At 54.5% G+C, this 24,176-nt stretch overlaps 1 protein-coding gene across 4 annotated transcripts; it reads right to left on the bottom strand.

Moving 5' to 3' along the window:
* Window positions 1-480: 480 nt before the first annotated feature.
* On the bottom strand, window positions 481-18,490 carry UNC93B1 (unc-93 homolog B1, TLR signaling regulator). 4 transcript variants are annotated; one of them, XM_054525527.2, is made up of 12 exons: window positions 18,284-18,490; window positions 17,993-18,134; window positions 17,357-17,510; window positions 13,861-14,022; window positions 13,515-13,647; window positions 12,698-12,791; window positions 11,996-12,162; window positions 10,980-11,162; window positions 7,876-7,899; window positions 5,009-5,282; window positions 3,077-3,195; window positions 481-1,239 (listed from the first exon to the last, which is right to left on the bottom strand). In XM_054525527.2, the coding sequence occupies exons 1-12, from the start codon at window positions 18,377-18,379 to the stop codon at window positions 928-930; spliced, it is 1,860 nt and encodes a 619-aa protein (XP_054381502.1). In that variant the 5' UTR covers window positions 18,380-18,490; the 3' UTR covers window positions 481-927. The 4 variants fall into 4 exon arrangements, with proteins under 4 accessions (XP_054381502.1, XP_054381503.1, XP_024111542.2 ...); XM_054525528.2 differs by having other exon boundaries at window positions 12,038-12,162; window positions 18,284-18,489; XM_024255774.3 differs by lacking the exon at window positions 7,876-7,899 and having other exon boundaries at window positions 18,284-18,489.
* Window positions 18,491-24,176: the final 5,686 nt, after the last annotated feature.

Raw genomic sequence — 24,176 nt, 5'->3', positions numbered from 1 at the left:
GGGTAGTAACCGAGCGTACCTGGCCTCCAACCACCACTTCCAAGGCCCCTACTGGGCACAGGGTGCCCCACCGTGGCTCAGAAGTGGACCCTGTCCGACGCGGGGGTGGTCGCTGGAGGGCCGAGGATGCCTACACAGGCCCCTGGAGGGTGTGCCTCCGGAGTCTGTCTCGCCCTCTGGACCCATGGGGGACCAGCAATGCCGTCACACCCGCCTCTGTCTCTGCCAGCCGCTCCGCCGCTCCCTTCTCTTAGCTGGGGCTGGCAAAGGCAGGCAGGGATGGGGGGCGGGGCCTCAGGAGGGAGGACTGGCTGGTGGGCGGGGCCTACGGACACCTCGCCCCGCCCCCAGTGGGGCTCTGCACTCCCCACACCCCGCGGTCCCTCAAGGTCAGGGCCTCCCACCACCGCGCCCAGAGTTCGGGCCAGCCGGGCGTGCACCCCAGGGGCGCTCCGTCCCCCGCAGCCTGGGACTCCCCAGTCAGGACAGTACAAAATCTCTTTATTGCTCATTTTCTGTAAAAAATCGTGGCTCTCGGCGGACCCTGGGGATAAGAGGTGCAAAGCGCGCTCGCACGCGGCCCGGGTCCGCGGCCGAGAGCTGGGGGGATCTGGAGCGGGGCCGGGTCGCAAGAAGACCCTGACCCTGCTCCGGGGCTGGGGCGCGTGCTAGGGGCTCGCGGGGTTTCAGCTGTATTTTCGAAAGCCTGTGCTTGGCCGAGGGGTTCCCAAGGCTCCACTCCGCCTTGGAGGGGGCTGCGGAAGCCCGGAGGTGACCCGGGCTCTGGGAGGGGCGTCCCCAACGTTAGGGAGGGGAGACAGGGGCCTTTGAAGACAGCGCGAGACTCGGAGGGGGTCCCCCTGACCTAAGACGTGGTAAACTGAGGCCGGCGAGGAGGGAGGCTGAGTCCGGGGACCAGGCGGCCCCTCACTGCTCCTCTGGCCCGTCGCCCCCCAGCGCCTGTTCGTACGGGCAGGGCCGGCGGCCGAGTCCAACGGGCTCGGGGCCGGGCCTGGGCCCCGCGGGCGGCGCCTCCTCCTCCGCGCCGTCCCCATGCTCGCCCTCCGCGTCGCTCTCGTCCGAGTTGTCCTCCTCCAAGTAGCGGTAACCGCGCACCTTGTGCTGGGGCCGCGGGATGCGGGGCTGGCGCGGGGCCACGCCCCGCCGCAGCTTCTGCTCCATCCGCAGATAGGAGACCGCGGCCGCCACCAGCGTCACCAGCAGCACCGCCAGCTTAGCCTGGGCGTAAGAAGAGGGATGCCAGGGACCCGCGGCCGCCTCGCCCCGCACCTTCCCCGTTTATGCCCCTAGCTGAGACAGGCACTTCCCTCCTCCGGGAGCCTCCCGGGCCACGCGGCCCTCAACTTCTCCAGCCCCTCCACCCACGCTTCCTGGACCGCCTCCTGCAGGCGAGGCTCACATCCAGCACTGTCCCTTATAGTCGCCATGCCCCTGGCGACCTCAGTGTCCCACGCTGTAAGGGGACAATGCAAATCCCTTTGCCTCATAGGGTGCATGTGCCAGTGTTGATAAAGTGCTGGCCACAAGCCCTGCCTTCCCAGGGCTCACAACACTGTGTCCCTGAAACACCCGTGGGCTGTAGTGATGTTTTTCATGGGGTTTTCACTATAACCCGCAGTCAGGAATGATTTTACATCATAGCTCAGTACATACACACATATCTGTATGCATACTTCCTGCTATTTTCTTTTTTCGAGACAAGGTCGCTCCGTTTCCCCACCGCCTCCCCTCCCTCCCTTCCCCCACCCATCGCTGGAGCGCAGTGGCACGCTCACTTCAGCCTCAATCTTCCAGGCTCAAGCCATCCTCCCACCTCAGTCTCCCAAGTAGCTGGAACTACAGGCACGCGCCCACCACGCCCAGCTAATTTTTAAATTTTTTGTAGAGACAGGGTCTCCTGTGTTGCCCAGGCTGGTCTTGAACTCCTGGCCTCAAGCAATCCTCCTGCCTCAGCCTCCCAAAGTGTTGGGATTACAGGCGTGAGCCACCATGCCCAGCCCACTCACTGCTTTTCTTTTTTCTTTTTTTCTTTTTTTTGGGGGGGAGACAGAGTCTCGCTCTGTCCTCCAGGTTGAAGTGCAGTGGCGCGATCTTGGCTCACTGCAACCTCCATCTCCCAGGTTCAAGCCATTCTTGTGCCTCAGCCTCCAGAGTAGCTGGGATCACAGGGACGTGCCACCATGCCCAGCTAATTTTTGTGTTTTTAGTAGAGACAGGGTTTCACAGCCTGTTACCCAGGCTGGTCTCGAACTCCAGACCTCAGGTGATGCGCCCACCTCAGTGTCTCAAAATGCTGGGATTACAGGCATGAGCCACTGCTCCCAGCCCACTCCCTGCTATTTTTAGTTCTATTTTTATTTCTTTCTTTTTTTTTTTTTTTTTGAGACAGAGTTTCACTCTTGTTGCTTAGGCTGGATGGAGTGCCAAGGCCCCATCTCGGCTAACTGCAACCTCCGCCTCCCAGTTCAAGCGATTCTTCTGCCTCAGCCTCCCGAGTAGCTGTGATTACAGGCAGATGCCACCACGCCTGGCTAATTTTTGTATTTTTAGTAGAGACGAGGTTTCACCGTGTCGGTCAGGCTGGTCTCAAACTCCCTACCTCAGGCAATTCACTCGCCTCGGCCTCCCAAAGTGCTGGGATTATAAGCGTGAGCCACCGTGACCGGCCTTTAGTTCTATTTTTAAAAACTGTTTAGCAACTGGGACTTGCTAGACCAAGCCACCATCTTTTGGGAGCAGAGCACGAGGGGCCTGCTCCCCTTCAGGCCATGAAGACAGACAGACCCAACATCTGGAGAACAGGGTACCAAACAGCCCACAGGATGGCTGTGATGCACCCACAAATCCCCTCAGAGATGGGCAAACTGGGACTGGCTGGAGGTGGGCCAGTAAGTGGGGTGCTGAGTTGAGGGCCACCCAGTGGGCTGCAGGAATGGGGACTTGGCCCAGAGACTGGCTTAGGAAGGGGTGGCGTTTAGGAAGCTGTGAAGCCAGGGCAGGAGCTAAGGAAGTACCTGTCATTGGGCATGGGGCCCCCAACCCTGCCCAGTCTCACCTTCATGTGCAGGCTCGAGCCCAGGTACACGGTGAAGATGGCCACAGCCTGCCACCAGTGGTAGATGGTGAAGATGAAGTCCTGTCTCTCCTTGTCTTCGTACAAGATTCCCAGGAGTGCTGCAGGCAGGCAGTACGGGGCAGGCAGGGGAGAGGTGTCACCTGGGGCCTGGGGCTGCCGAGCTACCATCTATGAACTTTTCTAAGCCCTGTATGGGTCCCAGCCTGGGACCAGAGAGCGCCTAGGAAGTGCTGTGAGCCGGTCCTGGCCTGCCCCCTGGTGGAAACCCTGGTCACCACACCGCTCACACGCTAAGCAGAAGTAGGAGCAGGTGCGCCGGGCTGTGTGGACGCAGGTGGTCCCGCTCCACATCACACGCCTGGCCTCAAAAGAAGAAAGCTCTGTGCTTAGTCATGTCCTGTCCCCAGCCCCAGGTGTGCAGTGCCAAGCTTGCAGGCGCTGTTTTTCCTCCTCAGCCGGGACTAGAGAGATTGAACTGTTTGCAGCTGCCAGCTCTGCAAATCAAACCTGAAGCTAAGCATGGAGAGAGGGGCTTCCTTTCCAATGAGTCCCCCCAGGGTGGGCAACAAGAGTAATGGATTGGGAGTCAGAAGATGCCCACTCGTTCTCAGGACTGTAATGTTGGCTCTGTGGGTGATTTGGGTACTTAACTCCCCAGAGCCGCTTTTCCCAATGGTGAGATGAGCTTTTGCCTATTGTGTGTTGTGTTCTGAAGTTCTAAAGTGAGAAAGTGGGCATGGCACCTGCGAAATCATAGGGGCCACTATTAACACCTTCACCAGGCACTCAGGACATGAACACTCCTGTCTTGGGGCCCTGCGGGGTGACTTTACCCCCACAGTGCTGCTATGAAGAGACAAGGAGCACCCGGGATTCACTGGAGGAGATGGGATATGGAGCTGGGCAGAGGGGATGCCAGGACCAGACAGGGCACAACATGGGTCCAAGATACCCAGTCTGGACTCTGCCCAGAACTGGCTATCCTTGGGCAAAATGGCCAAGAGACTGTGGTGCAGCATGAGGCTCCAGCCCCTGCTACAGACAGAGACACTGAGCCGGCCTCTGCCCTGCCAGCAGCAGGCATGACCTCTGCCACTCCACACCCCCAAGGATGACGTTCAAAACTGTTCACAGCTTCGGCCCATTAGAACAGACACTGACATGGATGCCCCGCAGGACTGTGCCCATGTGTGCTAGCTGTGTGTCACCGCGTGTGCCCATCTGTGGGCAGGGAGCATCCTGGAGCTGAACATGGGCCCACCCGCTGCCTTCTGCAAACAGGGCCCTGTTCCCCAGCAGCCCAGACCTGGGGCCTGGACTCTGGTACTGAGCAGACTGGGTTGGGGCTGCAGGCCTGCTCCTCTCTATACAAAGGCCCATGTCTCTATCTGTGCCGTGGATGTACACCAGGCCACTTGCTCCTACCACATGCTCCATGAGGCAGAGACCAAAACATCTGCTCCAAGTGTCATGAAAACTATGTCAGGGTAAGCACTGTTCCGTGGTATGAAAAGGGAGAATCCCTGATGTGTTTTTCACACTGTCCCTAAGGGGTGTCCGCAGAGCCCCACACCTGCCCCGTGTAGCCACGAGATTTCACACTGACCCTCCAGTGTTGACGGGGCCCTGTGCCCGCCCTGGGGTATTAACAGAATGTCCATGGCGTGGAACCCCCATACCTGTCTCCAGGGTGTCCACGCCCTACCCATCTGTCCCCAATGTGTCCATGAGACTTCCCTTCCACCGCCAGAGTGTCCACAGGAAGCCCCACCTGCCTCTGCCATGTCCACAGGACCCTATGTGACAATGGGACGCCATATCTGTCCCTGGGATGTCTATGTCTAGCCAACCACCCACAGATAGCCATAAAGCTCCCTGCCCCGCCCCCCCAGTGTTCACAGCTATACTCACTGCTGAGTCCAGTCTTGTTCAGGGCGCTGCCCACACCCCAAAGGGCGGCTGCCACATAGAGGATCCAGCTGTGTTGCAGGACCCGAGGCACAGGGGCCCAGAAAAAGAGGATGAAGGTGAGCAGCAGGTGCACCCCTGCTCCAGCCACCAGGGGCACCGGGCGTGGCAGCCACAGCCCCAGCAGGCCCAGGAGTGAGGCGGCTGAGGCGCCCAGGCTGTAAGCCACGAGGAGGTAAGCCAGCCGCTCCAGCCCCACCGAGCACACGCCATAGCCCTGCGGGGGGACAAAGGGTGAGTGTTGAAGTCCGGAACAGCCCAGACCCCAGCCTCAGCCCTCCCCGCATCGCGGGGGGTGCCTCACCCCACTGAGACGGGGGTACTAAGAGCCGCGGGGGAGAGGGGCTGGGTCTTACTCCCCGCATCGCGGGAGGTGCCTCACCCCCCCGAGATGGGGGTCCTAAGAGCCAGGGGGGGAGAGGGGCTGGCCCTTACTCCCCGAATCGCGGGGGTGCCTCACCCCGCTGCGATGGGAGTCCTAAGAGCCGGGGGGAGAGGGGCTGGCTCTTAATCCCCGCATCGCGGGAGGTGTGTACAACCCCTGCGATATTGGGAGTAATATTATCCTCTCCCCCTGAACATAAGAAACAATATCACAGGAGCATGTACACCCCCTGCGATATTGGAAGTAACAGCATTTTCTCCCCCTCCGGGTATTCGGAACAATATCACAGTGGGTGTGTACAGCCCCTGCGACATTGCCGCTAGTATCTTCCTCTCCCTCCCAGGATAGAAGGAACAATGTCACAAGGGGGTGTACACCCCCTGCGATATTGGGGGTGATATCTTCCTCTCCCCCGCTGCCTATTAGGAACAATGTCACAGAAGGGGTGTACACCCCCTGCTGTATTGGGAGTGATATCATCCTCTCCGTCCCTGGATATTAGGAACCATATCCCTAGGGAGTGTACACCTCCTGCAATATTCAGACTAATATCATCTCCTCGTCCCCTGGATATTAGGATCAATACCACAGGGCTGGTGTGCACCCCCGGCGAAATTGGAAGGAATATCATCCTCTCCACCTTTGGATGTTAGGGACAGTATCACGGGGGAGGTCTCCGCCCACTGCGATTTTGGGAGTCATAATATCCGCTCCCACCCGGGATATTAGCAACAAGATGACCGAAGGGATGTACACTCACTGCGATATTTTCCATAATGTCATCCTCTACTCCCTGGCTAACAGGAGTAACATCATAGAGGGGTGTACACTTTCTGCGATATTGGGAGTCATATCCTCTCCCCCACGGATATCGGGAACAGTTTTATTATTAATATTAACAAATATAATATTAATAATTAATATTAACAAATATAATATTAATAATTAATATTAACAAATATAATATTAATAATTAATATTAACAAATATAATATTAATAATTAATATTAACAAATATAATATTAATAATTAATATTAACAAATATAATATTAATAATTAATATCAACAAATACAATATTAATAATTAATATCAACAAATACAATATTAATAATTAATATCAACAAATACAATATTAATAATTAATATCAACAAATACAATATTAATAATTAATATCAACAAATACAATATTAATAATTAATATTAATAAATACAATATTAATAATTAATATTAATAAATTTAATATTCATAAATACAATATTAATAACTAATATTGATAAATACAATAGTAATAATTAATACTAATAAATATAACAACAATAATTAATATTAATAAATATAACAACAATAATTAATATTAATAAATATAACAACAATAATTAATATTAATCAATATAATAACGATCATTAATATTAATAAATATGATAACAATAATTAATATTAATAAATATAATAACAATTAATAGTAATCATCAATTAATAGTACTCATCGATATCAATACCTACAGTGGAGACAGTAAAACTTAATGCGGATTAAAAATATTAATGATTACAATTAATAATTAATAGCAATATCAATATTAATAATAAAATAATGATATCAGTAATTAATGTTACTTAAATCCATCATAAGTGATGTTGGTAATAAGACAATGATTAATATTAATATTAATAACTAATATTATTAAAAATGACATTAATAGTAAGAATCAATTTTAATCATGCACAATCGTATCTTTAAAATAATCATTAATGATTAATAATGTTATACGATTAATTAATATTACCATTGATAATCATTAATGAGACTGATGTTTAATAATTCATAATATTATTACTCCTAATACCTCAGGGGATGTACACCTACCTGTGATATTGTTCCTAATATCCAGGGATGGAGAGCATGATACTAGTTTTAATATCGCAGTAGGTGTACACTCACCCTGTGACACTGATCCTAATATCCAGCGGGTGGAGTATGACATGACTGCCAACATGGCAATGAATGTACAGCCACCTGGTGATATTGCTGCTAATATTCACGGAAGAAGCGTATGATATTACTCCCAATATCGCAGGGAGTGTACACCTCTTCTGTGATATTGTTCCTAGTAACCCGAGGCGGAGGGGATGATAATAATTCCAGCATCGCAGGCTGTGTTCACCCACCCTGTGATATTGTTATTAATATCTTGAAAGGGAGGGGATGGTATTACTCCCCATAATAGATAGATATTACTCCCCATAATAGAGCAGGAGGTGTACACCCACCCTGTGATATTCTTCCTAATATTCAGAGGCCGAGAGGTTGATATTACTCCCAATATCGCAGGAAGTGGACACCCCGGTGTGAGATGGTCTTTCGTAATATTCCAAGGCGAAGGGAGTGATATGACTACATATATCGCAGAAAGTGTACATACCCCAGGGATATTGCTGCCATGATCCTAGAGGGAAGAGGATATTACTTTAAATATCACAGAAGGTGGACACGCCCCCACTGATATTGTTTCTAATTGCAACGTGGGAGAGGAGGATATGACACCCAATATGGCAGGGAGTAGAAACACCCCTGTGATACTGTTCTTAATATTCAGGGAGGAAGAGGATGATATTACACCCAGTACACACGGGCGTACACCCGTCTGTGAAATAGCTCATAATTTCCACTGGGGAGATGATACTACCCACAATACTGTAAAGAGGCTGTGAGTCCACCGCGGATCCTAAGAGCCAGGGGGCGACGAGGGGCTGGCTCTTACTCCCCGCATCGCGGGGGGTGCCTCACCCCCCTGCCATGGGGGTCCTAAGAGCCAGGGGGCGACGAGGGGCTGGCTCTTACCCCCCGCATCGCGGGGGGTGCCTCACCCCCCTGCCATGGGGGTCCTAAGAGCCAGGGGGCGACACCCTCCTGTTAGGATGCCTGGCTCTTACCGTTATGATGGATGTAACATTAATTACTGATATCATTATTTTATTATTTATATTGATATTACTATTATCAGTATCGCGGGAGGTGTGTACAACCTATGCTATATTGGGAGTAATACCATCCTCTCTTCCTGAACATAAGAAATAGTATCATAGGAGCATGTACACCCCCTGCGATATTGGATGTACCAGCATTTTCTTCCCCTCCCGATATTCGGAACAATATCACAGTGGGTGTGTACAGCCCCTGGGACACTGCGGCTAGTATCTTCCTCTCCCTCCCAGGATAGAAGGAACAATGTCACAAGGGGGTGTACACCCCTTGCGATATTGGGGGTGATAGCTTCCTCTCCCCCGCTGCCTATTAGGAACAATGTCACAGAAGGGGTGTACACCCCCTGCTACATTGGGAGTGATAGCATCCTCTCTGTCCCTGGATATTAGGAATCATATTCCTAGGGAGTGTGCACCGCCTGCAATATTCAGACTAATATCATCTCGTCCCCTGGATATTAGGATCAATATCACAGGGCTGGTGTGCACCCTCGGCTAAATTGGAAGGAATATCATCGTCTCCACCTTTGGATGTTAGGGACAGTATCACGGGGGAGGTCTCCGCCCACTGCGATTTTGGGAGTCATAACATCCGCTCCCACACGGGATATTAGGAACAAGATGACCGAAGGGATGTACACCCACTGCGATATTTTCCATAATGTCATCCTCTACCCCCTGGCTGTTAGGAGTAACATCATAGAGGGGTGTACACTTTCTGCGATATTGGGAGTCATATCCTCTCCCCCACGGATATCGGGAACAGTTTTATTAATTATTAATATTAATAAATATAATAATTAATAGTTATCATCGATATTAGTAACTACAGTGGAGACAGTAAAACTTAATGCGGATTAAAATTATTAATGATTACAATTAATAATTAATAGCAATATCAATATTAATAATAAAATAATGATATCAGTAATTAATGTTACTTAAATCCATCATAAATGATGTTAGTAATAAGACAATGATTAATATTAATATTAATAACTAATATTATTAAAAATGACATTAATAGTAAGAATCAATTTTAATCATGCATAATCATATCTTTAAAATAATCATTAATGATTAATAATGTTATACGATTAATTAATATTACCATTGATAATCATTAATGAGACTGATGTTTAATAATTCATAATATTATTACTCCTAATACCGCAGGGGATGTACACCTACCTGTGATATTGTTCCTAATATCCAGGGATGGAGAGCATGATACTAGTTTTAATATCGCAGTAGGTGTACACTCACCCTGTGACACTGATCCTAATATCCAGTGGGTGGAGTATGACATGACTGCCAACGTAACAATAAATGTACAGCCACCCGGTGATATTCCTCCTAATATTCACGGGAGAAGCGTATGATATTACTCCCAATATCGCAGGGAGTGTACACCTCTTCTGTGATATTGTTCCTAGTAACCCGAGGGGGAGAGGATGATAATAATTCCAGCATCGCAGGCTGTGTTCACCCACCCTGTGATATTGTTATTAATATCCTGAAACGGAGGGGATGATACTACTGCCCATAATAGGTAGATATTACTCCCCATAATAGAGCAGGAGGTGTACACCCACCCTGTGATATTCTTCCTAATATTCAGAGGCCGAGAGGTTGATATCACTCCCAATATCGCAGGAAGTGTACACCCCCTTGTGAGATGGTCCTTCCTAATGTTCCAAGGCGGAGGGGGTGATATGATTACCTACATCGCAGAAAGTGCACACCCCCCAGGGATATTATTCCCATGATCCTGGAGGGAAGAGGATGATATTACTTTAAATATCACAGAAGGTGGACATGCCCCCACTGATATTGTTTCTAATTGCAATGTGGGAGAGGAGGATATGACACCCAATATGGCAGGGAGTAGAAACACCCCTGTGATACTGTTCTTAATATTCAGGGAGGAAGAGGATGATATTATTCCCAATACAGACGGGCGTACACCCGTCTGTGAAATAGCTCATAATTTCCAGAGGGGAGATGATATTAACCACAATACGGCAAAGAGGCTGTGAGTCCACCGCGGATCCTAAAAACCAGGGAGGGAGAGGGGTTGGCTCTTACTCCCCGCATCGCGGGGAGTGCCTCACCCCCCTGCGATGGGGGTCCTAAGAGCCACGGGGGGAGAGGGGCTGGCTCTTACTCCCCACAAGAGGTGTTCCTTAGGCCACACCCTGCCCTCCCTGGACTGCCTGACCTCGCTCCAAGGCTCAGGGGAAGGTTCTGAGGGCAGGTGTGAAAATACTCGGAGTGTCCCTAGACACCGTGGGCTGTATCCTACAAGGATCTAAACACTTTGTGGGCGCTATCCCATTTCGATTCAGAGAAGTTAAAATAACTTGCCCAAGGTAAAGGGGGGAGGGGGGTAAGAGAGGGAAGAGAAAGCAGGAGGGGGATATTTGGGATATCCACGTACACACTTACATATGTAATTAAAAATTATTCGTTGTTTACTTGAATTCAAATTTACCTGGCTATCTTGTCTTTTATCGGGCAATCCTATGCAGGCTGTACTTACCAAGGTGATACCAGTGCAGGCAAAGAGCACCTCGAAGCCGCTGTAGATAAAGAAAGGCACGAGGTGGCGCAGGCGGTAGTCACGCACGTGCTTGAATGGCAGCTGGAAGATGTTGCCCCAGCCCACGCTGCGCAGATCGATCTCCTCCGTGGGCCGGTAAGCGGCTCCGCACAAACCCAGCACCTGCGAACCCATTACTTGAAGGGGCGGCCAGCCAGGTCTGGGCCTGGCTTCCAGGCTTCAGCCCCGCGCTTCAGATGCCCCACAAGCCTGGGCCTTGCCCCAGCTCTCGGCCCCGCCTCCCAGTCCAGGGCCCCGCCCCTGAGACACACCCACAGACCCAGGTCTTGCCTATCCCAGCTCAAGGCCCCGCCTCTCAGCACAAAGCCACGCCACCACACTCCCAAAGACGGTGGTCTTCCCTCCCAGCCCAAGGCCCCATCCCCTGTCTCTCACATACACACACTTCACAACTCACATTCAGACAAACCCATAGACTTCAGCCTTCCTTCTCAGCCCCGCCTTCCAGGCTAATCCCCGCCCCTCGGACACACCCACAGACTTCGGTCCCGCCTCCCAGCACTAGGCCCCGCCCTGACACAGCCACAGACTGGGCCTTGCCTCCCGGCTCCATCGCCAGGCTGCAGCCAAGACAATGCCTTAGTTCTGCCTTCCAATACCACTTCCAGTTTGAGCCACACCTTCCAGCCCTCACCCTTGGTCCTGTCCCCAACCCCCTCACAGGTCTCAGTCAGTCCTCTAAGATCTTGTCTCCAGCTCCAAACTGTGGACCAAGCCTGTTCCCTCCTTCCCCTGGCGTCTGGATGCCCACGCCTGCCTCGGACCACAGGCCTCAGCCCCGCCTCCGAGCCTCATGCCCGCTCTGCAGCACTCGGCCCTAGCTCCCCAACTCAGATAGCGCTCCCAGGCCTACGGCCCGCCCCGAGGCCACAACCCGACCCAGGCCACGCTATCCGATCCAGACCCTTTCTCGCAGATTCGGTCCCCAGACCCACACTCTGCTTCACTGACTGTCCTGCCCCCATCCCGGGCCGCACCAGCAGCATAGCCAGGAAGGCCACTGCCATGAGCACGCTCTCCACCACAATGAGGTTTCCGCTCCGCGGGAGCGTCCGCAGAACCGTCTTGTTGAAGCCGCTGAGGATCCCGTGGCTGTTGGTGCCTGGGAAGGGTGGGGGTGAGGGCACCGTGAGCAGAGAGTAGGGCACACAGTCAACCCAGCCACCAGGATGGAGCCACGCAGGCCGCGGAGGCGCGGTGGAGGGCGGGAGGGTGAGAGCAAGGGCAGAGTTCCTTCAGAGAGCGGTTTGGAGGTTTGGACCACTGGGGCTGGCTGTTCCCCGGGAAAGGGGCATCTTTCCCTTGCTTCCCGCCCTATTGCCCCAAGGCTCAGTCGACCTCACATTTCCATGCACACCCCCTGCACTGACTGAGCTCTGACTGTTTGCCTGGCCCCAAGAAAGATCCCACTGGCAGCCTCAGCCCAGATGGTGCCTTCTCCAGGCAGTTCCCTGCCCATCCACTCCCCTGGCTGGGTCAGACGTCCTAACTACTTACTCCTACAGGGCCCTGTGTCTTACCCACCAGAGCCGTGGCGCACTGGGCTGCCAGCCCTGAATCCTGTGAGTGAGGGCCCAGTGTCTGCTGGGCAAGTAAGCAGGCTCTGGGGACTCCTCCCCAGCCCCACAAGGACTAACCGCAGCTCTGCACGTTGTACAGCGTGTGGTTCAGGTCATACAGGTAGCGGTTCAGGAAATAAATCATGGGCAGCTGGGCGCAGGCGAAGCTCAGCTGCGGAAATGAGGGCAGTTGGGACCAGACTCAGGCACAGAGCCAGGCAGGGGACACAGGCATGGTCTGGGGAGGGGTCCAGGCACAGCCTTGGGGGAAAAGGGGCCTTCCCAGTTCTGGGAGTAGTGTGGTTCCAGGGCCGCCCAATGAGGAAGACCTCCTGGCCAGCACTGTGGACAAGGGCAGATGAGATCCCTATCTCTATGGATGAGCAAGCTGGGGTGGGCTCAAGAAAGGAAGATGGGCAGCCTGGGCAACATAGTAAGACCCTATCTCTACAAAAAATAAAAAATTAGCTGGGTGTGGTAGCACACGCATATGATGCCAGCTACTCAGAAGGCTGAGGTGGGAGGATCACTTGAGCCCAGGAGTTCAAGGTTGCAGTGAGCCGTGACTGCACTACTGCACTCCAGCCTGGGCAACAGAGCAAGACCCTGTCCCCCACCCCCACCAAAAAAAAAAGAAAGAAAGAAAAAGAAATGGAGGTGGGGAAGATCCAGTGGTGTGCGCATGTAGTCCCAGCTACTTGGGAGGCCAAAGTGGGAAGATCACTGGAGCCCAGGAGTTCAAAGCCAGCTGGGCAACATAGTGAGACCAGGCCTCTTAAAAATAACAATAATAAAAGAAAGGAAAGTGGGACTAGAGGATTGAGACTGTGGATGGGCTCCAATGCGTGGGTCTGCCCCAATGCGTGGGCCCAACAATGGCCCACGTGGCACTCACATGGAAGAAGCTGTAGAAGATGGCTTGGAAGACCAGGAGATAGGGCGCGTGGGAGCCCCGTGGAGGCCGCTGCTTCATCCCCTGCGCATCCTGCTCCTTGTAGTGGGAGTACTCGTGGTACTTCTGCGCCATCCTGGACCACAAAGGAGAGAAGGCTCTCCCCAGCCCGACCTGTGCCACTCCTGTGTGTCCTGCACCCAGAGCTAGGGGCAGACCAGCCCCGGTGTGGGGAAACTGAGGCCCAGAGGGCAGAAGGGGCTTCCTGTTGTCCCCCAGCCAAAGTTGGCAATAAAGTGGAGGCTTGGCCAGGTCTCCAGCCTCCTGCCCTGCTGCCCACTAGGCTCACCTGGTGATGTAGTTGCCCATGGAAGCCCAAAGAGGCACGATGGCCATGCCCAGGGCCACAGCCGAGGGCACAAGCGTGTAGTAGCGCTCCCAGTAGTTGGTGGAGACAAAGAGGGCGTAGATGCCCACAGCCAGGAACATCATCCACTTCGTTCCAAAAAACCTGCGGACAGTGGGAGAGATGCTGGCACCACAGGCCTGCTGGACCACTGTGGCCTGAAGCCAAACGGGGCCACAACCACAGCTCCCAGCTCACAGGGCTACGTGAGGTAGAGAGAGTCGAGGGCACTGAGATGGAATATCAGATACACAGACTTGCTGAGTGGCCTCAGGCAATCTACTGTGCCTCAGTTTTCCCAGCTGTAATATGGGCATAGAGCCCAAAGCACAGGCCTCTCATCACCACTGTGAGGATGGAGAGAGGCCCATGGGTGTAACCAGCCCTCATGCGTGTTCTGGACTCTCTGATTCTCCCATTCCCCCTTCTCCCAAGCTCATGCACTGTGTCTGTAGGGCCCAGGGGCTTGACTCAGGCTGGGAGAAGAGAAAGGAAGAGGCCCCACTGCTGGGAGCAGCAGAGCCGGAGTCCCAGCTCCCCTGCCTCCAGTCCATTGCTCTTACGAACAATGGTGGTCAGTCAGGAAGTTTCCTCCTCTCTGGGTCTGGGAAAAGGTCACACAGTGACAATAGAAGGGGCTTGGTGAGTGACAGGATGAGTGCCCAATCAGGCCATGGAGGCTGATCAGGCCAAAAACCACTACTGATATCTTCAAGTTTTCTGTATTTACGCTCCTTAAGTAAAAATGCCAGTAAAAATGTGCATTCACCGCTGGTGAGGATGTGGTTTGAAAGTGGCACATATAGGCCGGGCACAGTGGCTCACGTCTGTAATCCCAGCACTTTAGGAGGTGGAGGTGGGCGGATCACCTGAGGTCAGAAGTTTGAGACCAGCCTGGCCAACATGGTGAAACCCTACCTCTACTAAAAATACAAAAATTAGCCGGGTGTGGTGGTGCACACCTGTAATCCCATCTACTTGGGAGGCTGAGAATCGCTTGAACCCAGGAGGCGGAGGTTGCAGTGAGCTGAGATCGCGCCACTGCACTCCAGCCTGGGCAACAGCAAGATTGCTAAAAAAAAAAGTGGCACATATAGCCAGTGGTCACGCACACTGGCATAACCCTTTGGGAAAGCAGCCTGATAGTTTTGGCAGGGGGTGAACTTGTGGATTTGAGTCCCTCTACCAGGGTTTAAGCCTTCAGTCTGCCAGTTACTGCCTGTGGGCCCTGGGCAAGTTGTTTAACACCATGGTTTCTTCAAGTCTAAGATTAGAGCAGCTTCCTCAAATTCTTGGGAATGAAATTGTGCTTATAAAGTGCCCAGCACGGCCGGGCGTGGTGGCTCGTGCCTGTAATCCCAGCACTTTGGGAGGCCGAGGTGGATGAATCACGAGGTCAGGAGTTTGAGACCAGCCTGGCCAACATGGTGAAACCCTGTCTCTACTAAAAATACAAAAAATTAGCTGGGCGTGGTGGCGGGCGCCTGTAATCCCAGCTACTCAGGAGGCTGAGGCAGGAAAATCGCTTGAACCTGGGAGGCAGAGGTTGGAGTGAGCCGAGATTGTGCCATCGCACTCCAGCCTGGGTGACAGAATGAGACTCTGTTTCAAAAAAAAAAAAGTAAAAATACAAATAAATAAATAAAATAAAGTGCCCAGCACACAGGAGACAAGAGTTCACTGCTATTAGTAGAAGTGATAGGTTTCAAAAGCCATAAAGCCTTTTGTATGGCTTTGACCTAGTGTAGACATTGTTGAAAATGTATCCTAGGAAAAATAATTCTTTAAAAAATTGGGGGAGTGCTGGATGTGGTGACTCACACCTGTAATCCCAATACTTTGTGTGGCTGGGGCAGGTGAATTCGAGACTGGCCTGAGCAACATAGCAACTCCGCATCGCTACAAATACTTTAAAAATCAGCCAGGTGTGATGGCGTGCGCCTGTAGGCCTGGCTACTCGGGAGGCTGAGGCGGGAGGATTGCTTGAGCCCAGTGTGCGGGGGTTGAGGAGGCAGTGAGCTGTGTTCGTGCCACTACACTCTAACCTGGGTGACAGAGTGAGACTCTGTCTCAAATAATAATAATAATAATAAAATAAATAAACACATAATTAAAAAAAACAAGGAAACAGCTGTAAGCACAGAAGGAACTGCAGTATCCAATTCTGAGCCACCGTTCAGTGCTGCCACATCTGCAGAAGATGCTACCATTGCAAAGTCGTAACTGTGAAGGCTGTAGAGTAGGCTAAGATATGCTCAGTGAAAAGAAGGAAGCAAGCACTGGGCACTGTGGCTCATGCCTGTAATCCCGGCACTTTGGGAGGCCAAGGCAAGAGAATCACTTGAGGTCAGGAGTTTAAGACCAGCCTGGCCAACATAGTGAAACCCCATCTCTACTAAAAGTACAAAAATTAGCTGGGTGGTAGGCGCCTGTAATCCCAGCTACTCAGGGGGCTGAGGTAGGAGAATCGCTTGAGCCTGGGAGGCAGAGGTTGCAGTGAGCAGAGATCACTCCACTGCACTGCAGTCTAGGTGACAGAGCACGTGTCTGTCTCAAAAAAAAAAAAGCAAGCAAAAGCGAACATAGCCCGCTTGCATACACACACACACACACACACACACACACACACACACACACGGGCACGTCCACACACGTGCTCTGGGGACAAGGATGTGAATGTAATCCACGCATGGTGGTGGGACAGCATGGGTAGCCGATTTCCTGGAGGTCTTAGACGGGGTTTCTTTTTTATGATTTCAGTTATTCTAATCCTGTCTGTGCAACTGGAGACGTTTTAAATTTTCAAATTTTTGTTTAAATGGAGTTTTTGGTTGTTGTTTTGTTTGTTTGTTTGTTTTAAAGATGAGGGAGCTCAAATTCATCTAATTTGTCCACTGGTCTCCAGGTCCCATCAGGGAGGGCACTGTGGACGGGTGATGGAGAGGCTGGACCACATACCTCCAGGGCTTAGATCTGGGGGAGAGCTCCGGGGCACCTGCCCAGCCATGCTTGTCTGTGAGAAACACCCCCTCAGCACCAGTCACAGCGACTGGGCCAGGCATGGGTGCCTGGACTTTGCTGACTGATCAGAAACCCCTAACTCTACAGCCCCAACCCTGAAGGCTACAGCGGCTCTGGGAGGCCTCCAAGGAGGCCACGAGGAGGATGCCGCGAGAGGCCCAGGCAACCTGGGAGGGAGCTCAGCCCGTGTGAATCTGTTGCTGGAAACCAAATGTGCCCTGAGGCAAAGTTCCTGTTTCCTTCCCCAAATCCGAGTTTCACCCCCTTCACTCTCAGGCTTCCGGGTAGAAAAAAACCTCTCCCTTGCTGCCTTCCCCCCGACAAACACCCCGGCAGATGGACACCTCCTGGCCCGCCGGTCTCTGTACCCCTCCGAGATGGGAGTACCGCAGCATCCCAAGGGAGCAGCCGCGCCCACCTGATGAGCACAGGTGTGTAGAGCAGGGCGGCGATGGGCGTCACGTTGATGCCCATCAGCATCTTGCTGTCGATGTCGGGCAGCCCCATGTTGCCATACTTCACCTCGCGGTAGGTCTCGTCGTAGTGCAGGATCAGCTGCATCTGCAGGAGGCCTGGGGACAGGACAGGGAGCGGCGTGCAGGGACCAGCCTGGCTCTGGGCGCCACCGAGCAGAAGACGGCGCGCAGGCCTCCCAGGGAGCTCTAGTCACGGAAGGCATTCCCGCTGACAGCGCCCCTCAGGACAGCGGGGGTCCCGGGCTGCGCCACGCCTTCTGCCAGCCCGCGGCCACTTGGCCAGCTGAGCCCAGACCCCCACCCGCCTTGCTCCGCCGGCCTCCGATTCTGAAGGTGGCAGGTCTGTCCGGGAGCCCGGACCCCCGCCCCCCACCCACACCGAGGCTCTGGCTGGGACCCGGGGACGCTGCGCTACTTGACCCCCCCCACCCCACCCCCGCCGCGGGGGGCCGTGGCTGCAGCTGCGAGGGCAGCGGAGGGGAAGTGAGAGCGGGCGGGAGGCGGCGGCCCGCGGTTTCTGTTTCCCGGGCCGGGCTGGGAGCGGGCGGGGCGGCCCCGGGTCCCCGCGCGGCACCTACCCAGGTAGACGCCGTAGGTGAGCATGCCCCCGGCGCTGGCAGCCAGCACGTTCTTGAGCACGCCCAGGCGCTTGCGGCGGTAGTAGCGGCGCTCCTCCTCCTCCTCGTTGTAGTTGGGGTACGCGCCCACCAGCTCGTCCAGCTGCGGGCCACGCACGCCGCTCGCACCCGCGATCGCGCCCCGAACCCGGGTCCCCCGGTGCCCGCCGTCCCCCGGCCCGCCCCGCCCCCGCCCGGGAGACCCTGGCCCACAGGGGACCCCCGCGCCTCGCGCTCCGGGTCCCCGCTCACCGGGGCCTCGGGCCCTTCCGGGACCCCGAGCCGGTCCTCGTCGCCCTGCGGCCCCGCGGCCTCCGCCATCGGGTAGAGCGGCGGCTCCGCCTCCATGGCCCGAACGACTGCGGACTCGCGGCGGTGGCCCCAGAGACCCTGCCACCTCCCGGCCACTTCCTCCCGGCGGCCTGGACCTGCCCCTACCCCGCCCCGTCCCGCCCTGCGGGCCGCCTCCACCAGGACACGTGTGTGTGTGTCTGTGTGTGTGCGCGCGCGCGTGTGTGTGCAGGGGCATGCCTGTGTGTGCCCTCTGGGGTGTGAGTTCGAATCCCCGCTCAGACACTTCCTGGCCCTGGGACTTTAGGAATTAACTCCATTTCTTTGTGCCTCGGTTTCCTCAGTTTCCTTGACGGTAAAACAGAAATACTTGGCACCACCCCTGGGGCCATGGCGGAATTATTGAGTTAATGCAAAGCCTTGGAAAAGTGCAAGGCCCACCTTAAGCTCCCCTCAGGGTTGCCTGGGTCATCCCCAGCCCCACCTCCAAGCCTGCTGTTACAGCTCATCAAAGAGCCCTGCAGGGACAGTAGCATCACCAGCTGGACCCCACCTCCCACCACAGGACGCTACAGCCAGCCCACCTCCCATGTTCCCATCCTGCTCCAGTTTGGGCTGTGCAAATGGGAGCTTGAGTGGGGTCCTGGGAGGTGGAGATTGTGACCCCCACTGAACTACATGGGGGACCCTGCCACCACCATGTAGTGGGGCCCAGAGCCACCCGCCCCCGTCCTGCTGGGCACTGGATCCAGGGCTGCAGTGGGAGCCCGTGGTGGGGCCGACACTCCAAAGCACTGGCTACCACCCACCTGGCTGGAGCCACGGGGCCACTTTTGAAAATAACCAGATTCTCTCCCCTGGGTCCCTTCTGGTTTGAATGCTCTTCCTGCCTGCTCCTCCCAGGTGGCTTCCTTCCCACTCAGCTGTCAGAACAAGAGACCATCCCTGCAGAGAATGCAGTCCCTCCACTTCCCTTCTGGTTTTCCATGCTCTCCTGTGCACCTCCCTCCACCCACTGCTCTCCAGGTACATCCTCTCCCTAATGCAGAGGATGGCGTTGGGCACCTACTGAGTGATCAATACTTGTGACTGGATGGATGCATGAGTGACTGGATGACAAACACCTCCCACCCCGCGAGGATTGCTGGGAAGGTGGAGGGAGGTGTGAATCTGCAGTGGCTTCAGGCTTCCAGGAGGTAGAACTTTCTCCAGGTGACGATGCCCAAGTGCAGATGTGGGGAAGAGACAGGTGGATTCATGCAGGTGGGTGGCTGGAAGTGGGAGACAGGAAAGGAGCAGGAGAGAAGGCAGGGCCTGAGGCGCAGGAGCACGGAGGAAGTGGGAGAGTAGGGCTATGGTGGGGGCCGTTCTCAGACAGCAGACACCAGCATCATTACACAGCATGAGGAGAAAGTGCGCTTCTCCTGACTTAGCCTCGTGAGTAGCTGGAATTACAGGCGTGTGCCCCCACACCCAGTTGATTTTTGTATTTTTAGTAGAGATGGGGTTTCACCATATTGGCCCAGGCTGGTCTCGAACCCCTGACCTCAGGTGATCTATCCGCCTTGGCCCCCAAAGTGCTGGGAGTAGGCCCCCCGAGCTTCTCAATTTCCCTGAGGGACCCCAGACCTCTGGGGCCTGGTGACATCTCTTCCTCCCCTTGTTCCTCTGGGCCTAGGGGTGGTGGCGGTTGCTATGGTTGCCCATCCTGGGCTCTTCCGTCGCCTGTGCTGTACCACCAATTCCCTGCACTCAATGCCTCCTACTCAAAACACCTGGAGAGGGTCGGGCGCGGTGGCTCACGCCTGCAATCCCAGGACTTTGGCTGGCCAAGGAGGATCACTTGAGCTCAGGAGTTCAAGACCAGCCTGGGCAACAAAGTGAGACCCCCCATCTCTACAAAAAATACAAAAACTAGCCTGGTGTGATGGTGCACACCTGTAGCCCCAGCTACTCAGGAGGCTGAGGTGGGATAATTGCTTGAGGCCAGGAGGATGAGGCTGCAGTGAGCTGAGACCGTGCCACTGCATTCCAGCGTGGGCAACAGAGTGAGACCTTCTCTCAAAAAAAAAAGAAAAAAAAAAAAAAAAAGAAGCCCTGCAGGCACTAAACCCTGACTGATACATCTCCTCACTCCAGAAAGGATTTTTTTTTTTTTTTAGGTGATTTATGGAGCTGCTCTTGGGGAGCCTGGAGACTACCTAAGAGGCTGATAGGGTGGCCCAGATAAACACACCAGGGTGACCTGCGGGACCAGCACCTCCGCCAACCCATCCAGGTTGCAACAGTGCACAGTCACATCCCCAGGAAGGGGCGGCCAGATCCCCCCGCGTTCACTATTTGCCAATGCTTTTCTCTATAATAAGGCTTTACTTTCAGTTCTCATTATGAAAATAATCGATGTTCCTTGCAGAAAAGCAAGCAGAAGAGAATAAATATTGCTCTCAACTGGAACTCCCTGAAACAACCTCTTGGAATATTGTTGCCCCGCATTGCACTGACACAGGAGCGTGCTGGGCAGCCCACATGATTCCCTTCACACCACTTCCTTGGCGTGGATGTGATTCCACAATATTTTAAACATTAAAGCCAATGGGGATGATGATCACTGAGTCTGGCTCACAGGATGTTGGGAGGTCCCCAGGTTGGGGTGTGCCAAAGGCTCTGCCCAGTGCCTGGCACAGCAAATGCCCAGGTGGCTGCTGCTTTCCACTGAGACTTGAGGCTCCTGAGAGTTGGTGGCAAAGGGCTCACTCAGAGCTCAAGACTCCAGCCCATTCCTGTTCAAGGGCTCCAGGCACCTTGGAAGCACCGTGGGCCGGGGAGCCAGGCCGGGCTGGGTGTGGATCCCCGTGAGTCCTTGTCACTGTGTGGCCCAGCTGGAAAGCATGGTCACTAATGTCTGGGAATTGTGAAAATTGTGTGAAGTGTCTGCACACAGTAGGTGCTCAGTAAAGGTTTGTTGAGTGCGTAAATGAACAAGTGACCCGCATTCACCGTTGCCCGTGAGTTCTGCCTGTGTCCTGGGCCCTGGGCCCCTGCAGCCTCTAACTTTGCCTCTTCGAGGAGCTAGGGTGGGTCCAGCCTTCAAGGCTGCCAGAGACGGGGTGGGAGGCAGGGTCAGGGCCTCAGGGCCAAGGCCTGGGGCAGCCCCTTCCTCAGGAGGGCAGGGAGAGGGGCAGGAGGACGTTCACATGCTCTGAGCGCCTACTGAGCACCAGGTGCCTTGTCGGTGTCTTCAGGTCGGCTCTCATTTCACCCTCGCAGTAGCCGTGTGAGGCAGGCAGAGTCAGCCGCATTTTACAGCCAGGGAAACTGAGGCCCAGTGAGGGGACGTTTCTTGTTCAAGGTCACTCGTGGGCAGGTGAGGCAGTGAGATGCTCTCGGGCAGGTTTGAGGCCCTGTGAGCCAGGCTCAGGGGCGTGTTTCTGAGAAGTGAGGGAATGCATGAATGAATTATGAATGAATGAATGATTCCACCTGATGCCATGCTCATGCCCCTGTCCTGGAGTCTGGAAGGTAGCTCTCAGACCCCTCCAGAGGGGCAGGGGCACTTGGAATGGTCACAGTTCCGGGCCCACGTGCATGGAATGACTTGTTTCAGCCTCACAATCACTTATGTCCCATTTTATAGATGGGAAGGCAGAGGCACGGGGGGTTAAGACACTAACCTAGGTCACACAGGTAAGTGACAGGATCAGGATTTGAGCCCAGACCTCACTCTTAACGCCCTCCATGCCAGGTGCTGAGCTCCATGCCCGCCGAACCCTCTCATTCACCCACAGACACCCCCGGGACTGTAGTCAGCCCCATTCTCACATGGGAGCACGGAGGTCCAAATAGGCGAAGCGTCAGCCCAGCGAGGAGGAGGCAGGGCAGGCGGGGCCGCAGCTGTCTGGCCCGGAGCCCTGAGCCCCCCTTCACCCACCCCCGCCCCCCCGGCTGGCCTGGGCCTTGGCAGAGCCCCCTCACCCCAGAGCTGGCTCCAAAAGTGAGTCCTCCTGGTGCCCTACCCAGAGGGCTCCCCATTTACCCTGGGATCCCCTCAACAAAGATGGGACTCCCAGGCCCCACTGAGCCTCTGGAGCTTTGAGGAGCAGTGAGGGGCACCTGACCCAGAGTGGGGAGGGCCCAGCCCTCCTGGGAGGTGTGTGGCCTCCCTTGGGGGTAGCCTCACTCCCAGGGCAGGCTAGGAGTTCTGTCCCAGGAGGACAGGCCTCTTCAGGGGCCACCTCCCAGGTTGCTCCTGCATTCATGACAAGTTCGGCCCCTGTGAGTTGGGGGAAATTCCTCGACAGCTTCCTGGCCAGGGAGGGGACCCTCAGGATCCTGAAACACCCCCACCACCTGCCAGTACCTGCCAAGATGGGTCCCTGATTTGCTGTGTGGCCTTAGACCAGTGGTTGCCCTCTCTGGGCCTCACTCCCAGCTGAGACCTACAGACTCAGCCCCCGCCCAGCCCTGCCTGGCACCCGCTCAGTCTGGCTGAGCTCCAGAGAATGGCAGGGCTGGGCTGTCACATGCTGAGCCACGTGACTGGCAGCGGCTGGGGGCTCCATCCCACACAGAGGACGGGGGCTCTGCAGTCCCTCACTCCCGCCCTAACTTTCTAATCACGGGCCACCAGTGTGGGCGTGGTCCAGAAGACCTCACTGCCCTCCCAGGTAGGCAGGAAGCTGGCAGGAGTGGGGGGGGGGGGCCGTGATGAGCACCTCCCAGGTGCCACGTTGGCCCAGAGGCCCTGGGGCCAGGAGTTACGGAGACCCAGGGCACCAGGGAGATGGCAGCAGCAGCAGGCCCAGAAAGGGGCATAGAGGAGGCTCTTCCCCCACACCTGTCACCCTGTCCCCTGCCTGTCCACACCCACAGCAGCTTCCACATCATCCCCACAGCATGCTGGCTCTCACAGGTGTATCCGGGGCGGGCTGGGGGCAGGCAGGGACAGGCTTCAGCACAGCTGCCTGTGCCGAACCTGAAGAGGATCGGGACTACAGGAACCACCAAGGTGACACGTGGCATCTTGACCACGGTCCTAAGCAGAGAGGGAGGCACTCCTCCCGGGAGGCAGAGGGGACATCCGGGACAGGTGCAGCCCCAGCTCTGGAGCAAGAAGCTCTGCCACAAACACACCCCATGTTCACATCCCACCCCCTCTCTGCCCCCACTTCCTCATTTGTAAAATGTTAGATCTGGGGAAAGACAGGCTCTATGAATGGGGTGGCCCATGGGGTTGTGTGGAGGAACACGGAAGCACAGGGTGCTGGGAGAGGAGCAGGCATGAGGTGTGGTCCCTAAGATGGTATTTCTAGACTCCAGCCACCTTTGGGTCTGACCTCTTTGTTTTGCAGAAGGGGAAACTGAGTCTTGGGTAGGGTGTAGCAGGACAAGCCGCAGACAAAACTCCTCAGACGCTGGACTAAAGAAGGAAGAGGTTTATTTGGCCGGGAGCATCGGCAGACTTGCGTCAAGAGCTGAGCTCCCTGAAAAAGACATTCTTGGCCTTTTTAAAGGCTTACAACTTTAAGGGGTCCACGTGAAAGGGTCGTGTAAATCGAGCAAGCTCGGGAACATGACCGGGGGCTACATGCATCAGCTAACAGGACAGAAAGTTTTGCAATGCTTTCTCATGCAATGTCTGGAATTTACAGATAACACAAGTAGTTTAGGTCAGGGGTTGATATTATTATTATTATCACTTTTTTTTAACTACCAGGACCAGGTGGTGGCGCCAAGGTCTTCTGGCTATTTCTCTTCCTTCTGTTTTTTTCTAACTTTTTGCTTTCTCTCTTTCCTCCTGTCTTGTAAACCAGGCAAGGTGTAGGAGTTGGGCAGCAGGAGTAGTAGTGGTCTCCTT

Source organism: Pongo abelii, chromosome 9, assembly GCF_028885655.2.
Source record: "Pongo abelii isolate AG06213 chromosome 9, NHGRI_mPonAbe1-v2.0_pri, whole genome shotgun sequence".
Classification (NCBI taxonomy): domain Eukaryota; kingdom Metazoa; phylum Chordata; class Mammalia; order Primates; family Hominidae; genus Pongo; species Pongo abelii.
Note: the sequence above shows the minus strand (reverse complement) of the source record. Positions and strands in the feature narration are given on the sequence as shown.

Coding starts and splice junctions, on each gene's coding strand:
- UNC93B1 (XM_054525527.2), bottom strand. CDS start 18,379: ATGGAGGCGGAGCCGCCGCTCTACCCGATGGCGGAGGCCGCGGGGCCG. Junction 18,135..18,283: donor CGGAAGGGCCCGAGGCCCCG/GTGAGCGGGGAC, acceptor CGTGGCCCGCAG/CTGGACGAGCTGGTGGGCGC. Junction 7,900..10,979: donor CCTGCACTGGTATCACCTTG/GTAAGTACAGCC, acceptor TCTTCCCTCTAG/GATCATGGCAGCAATATCCC.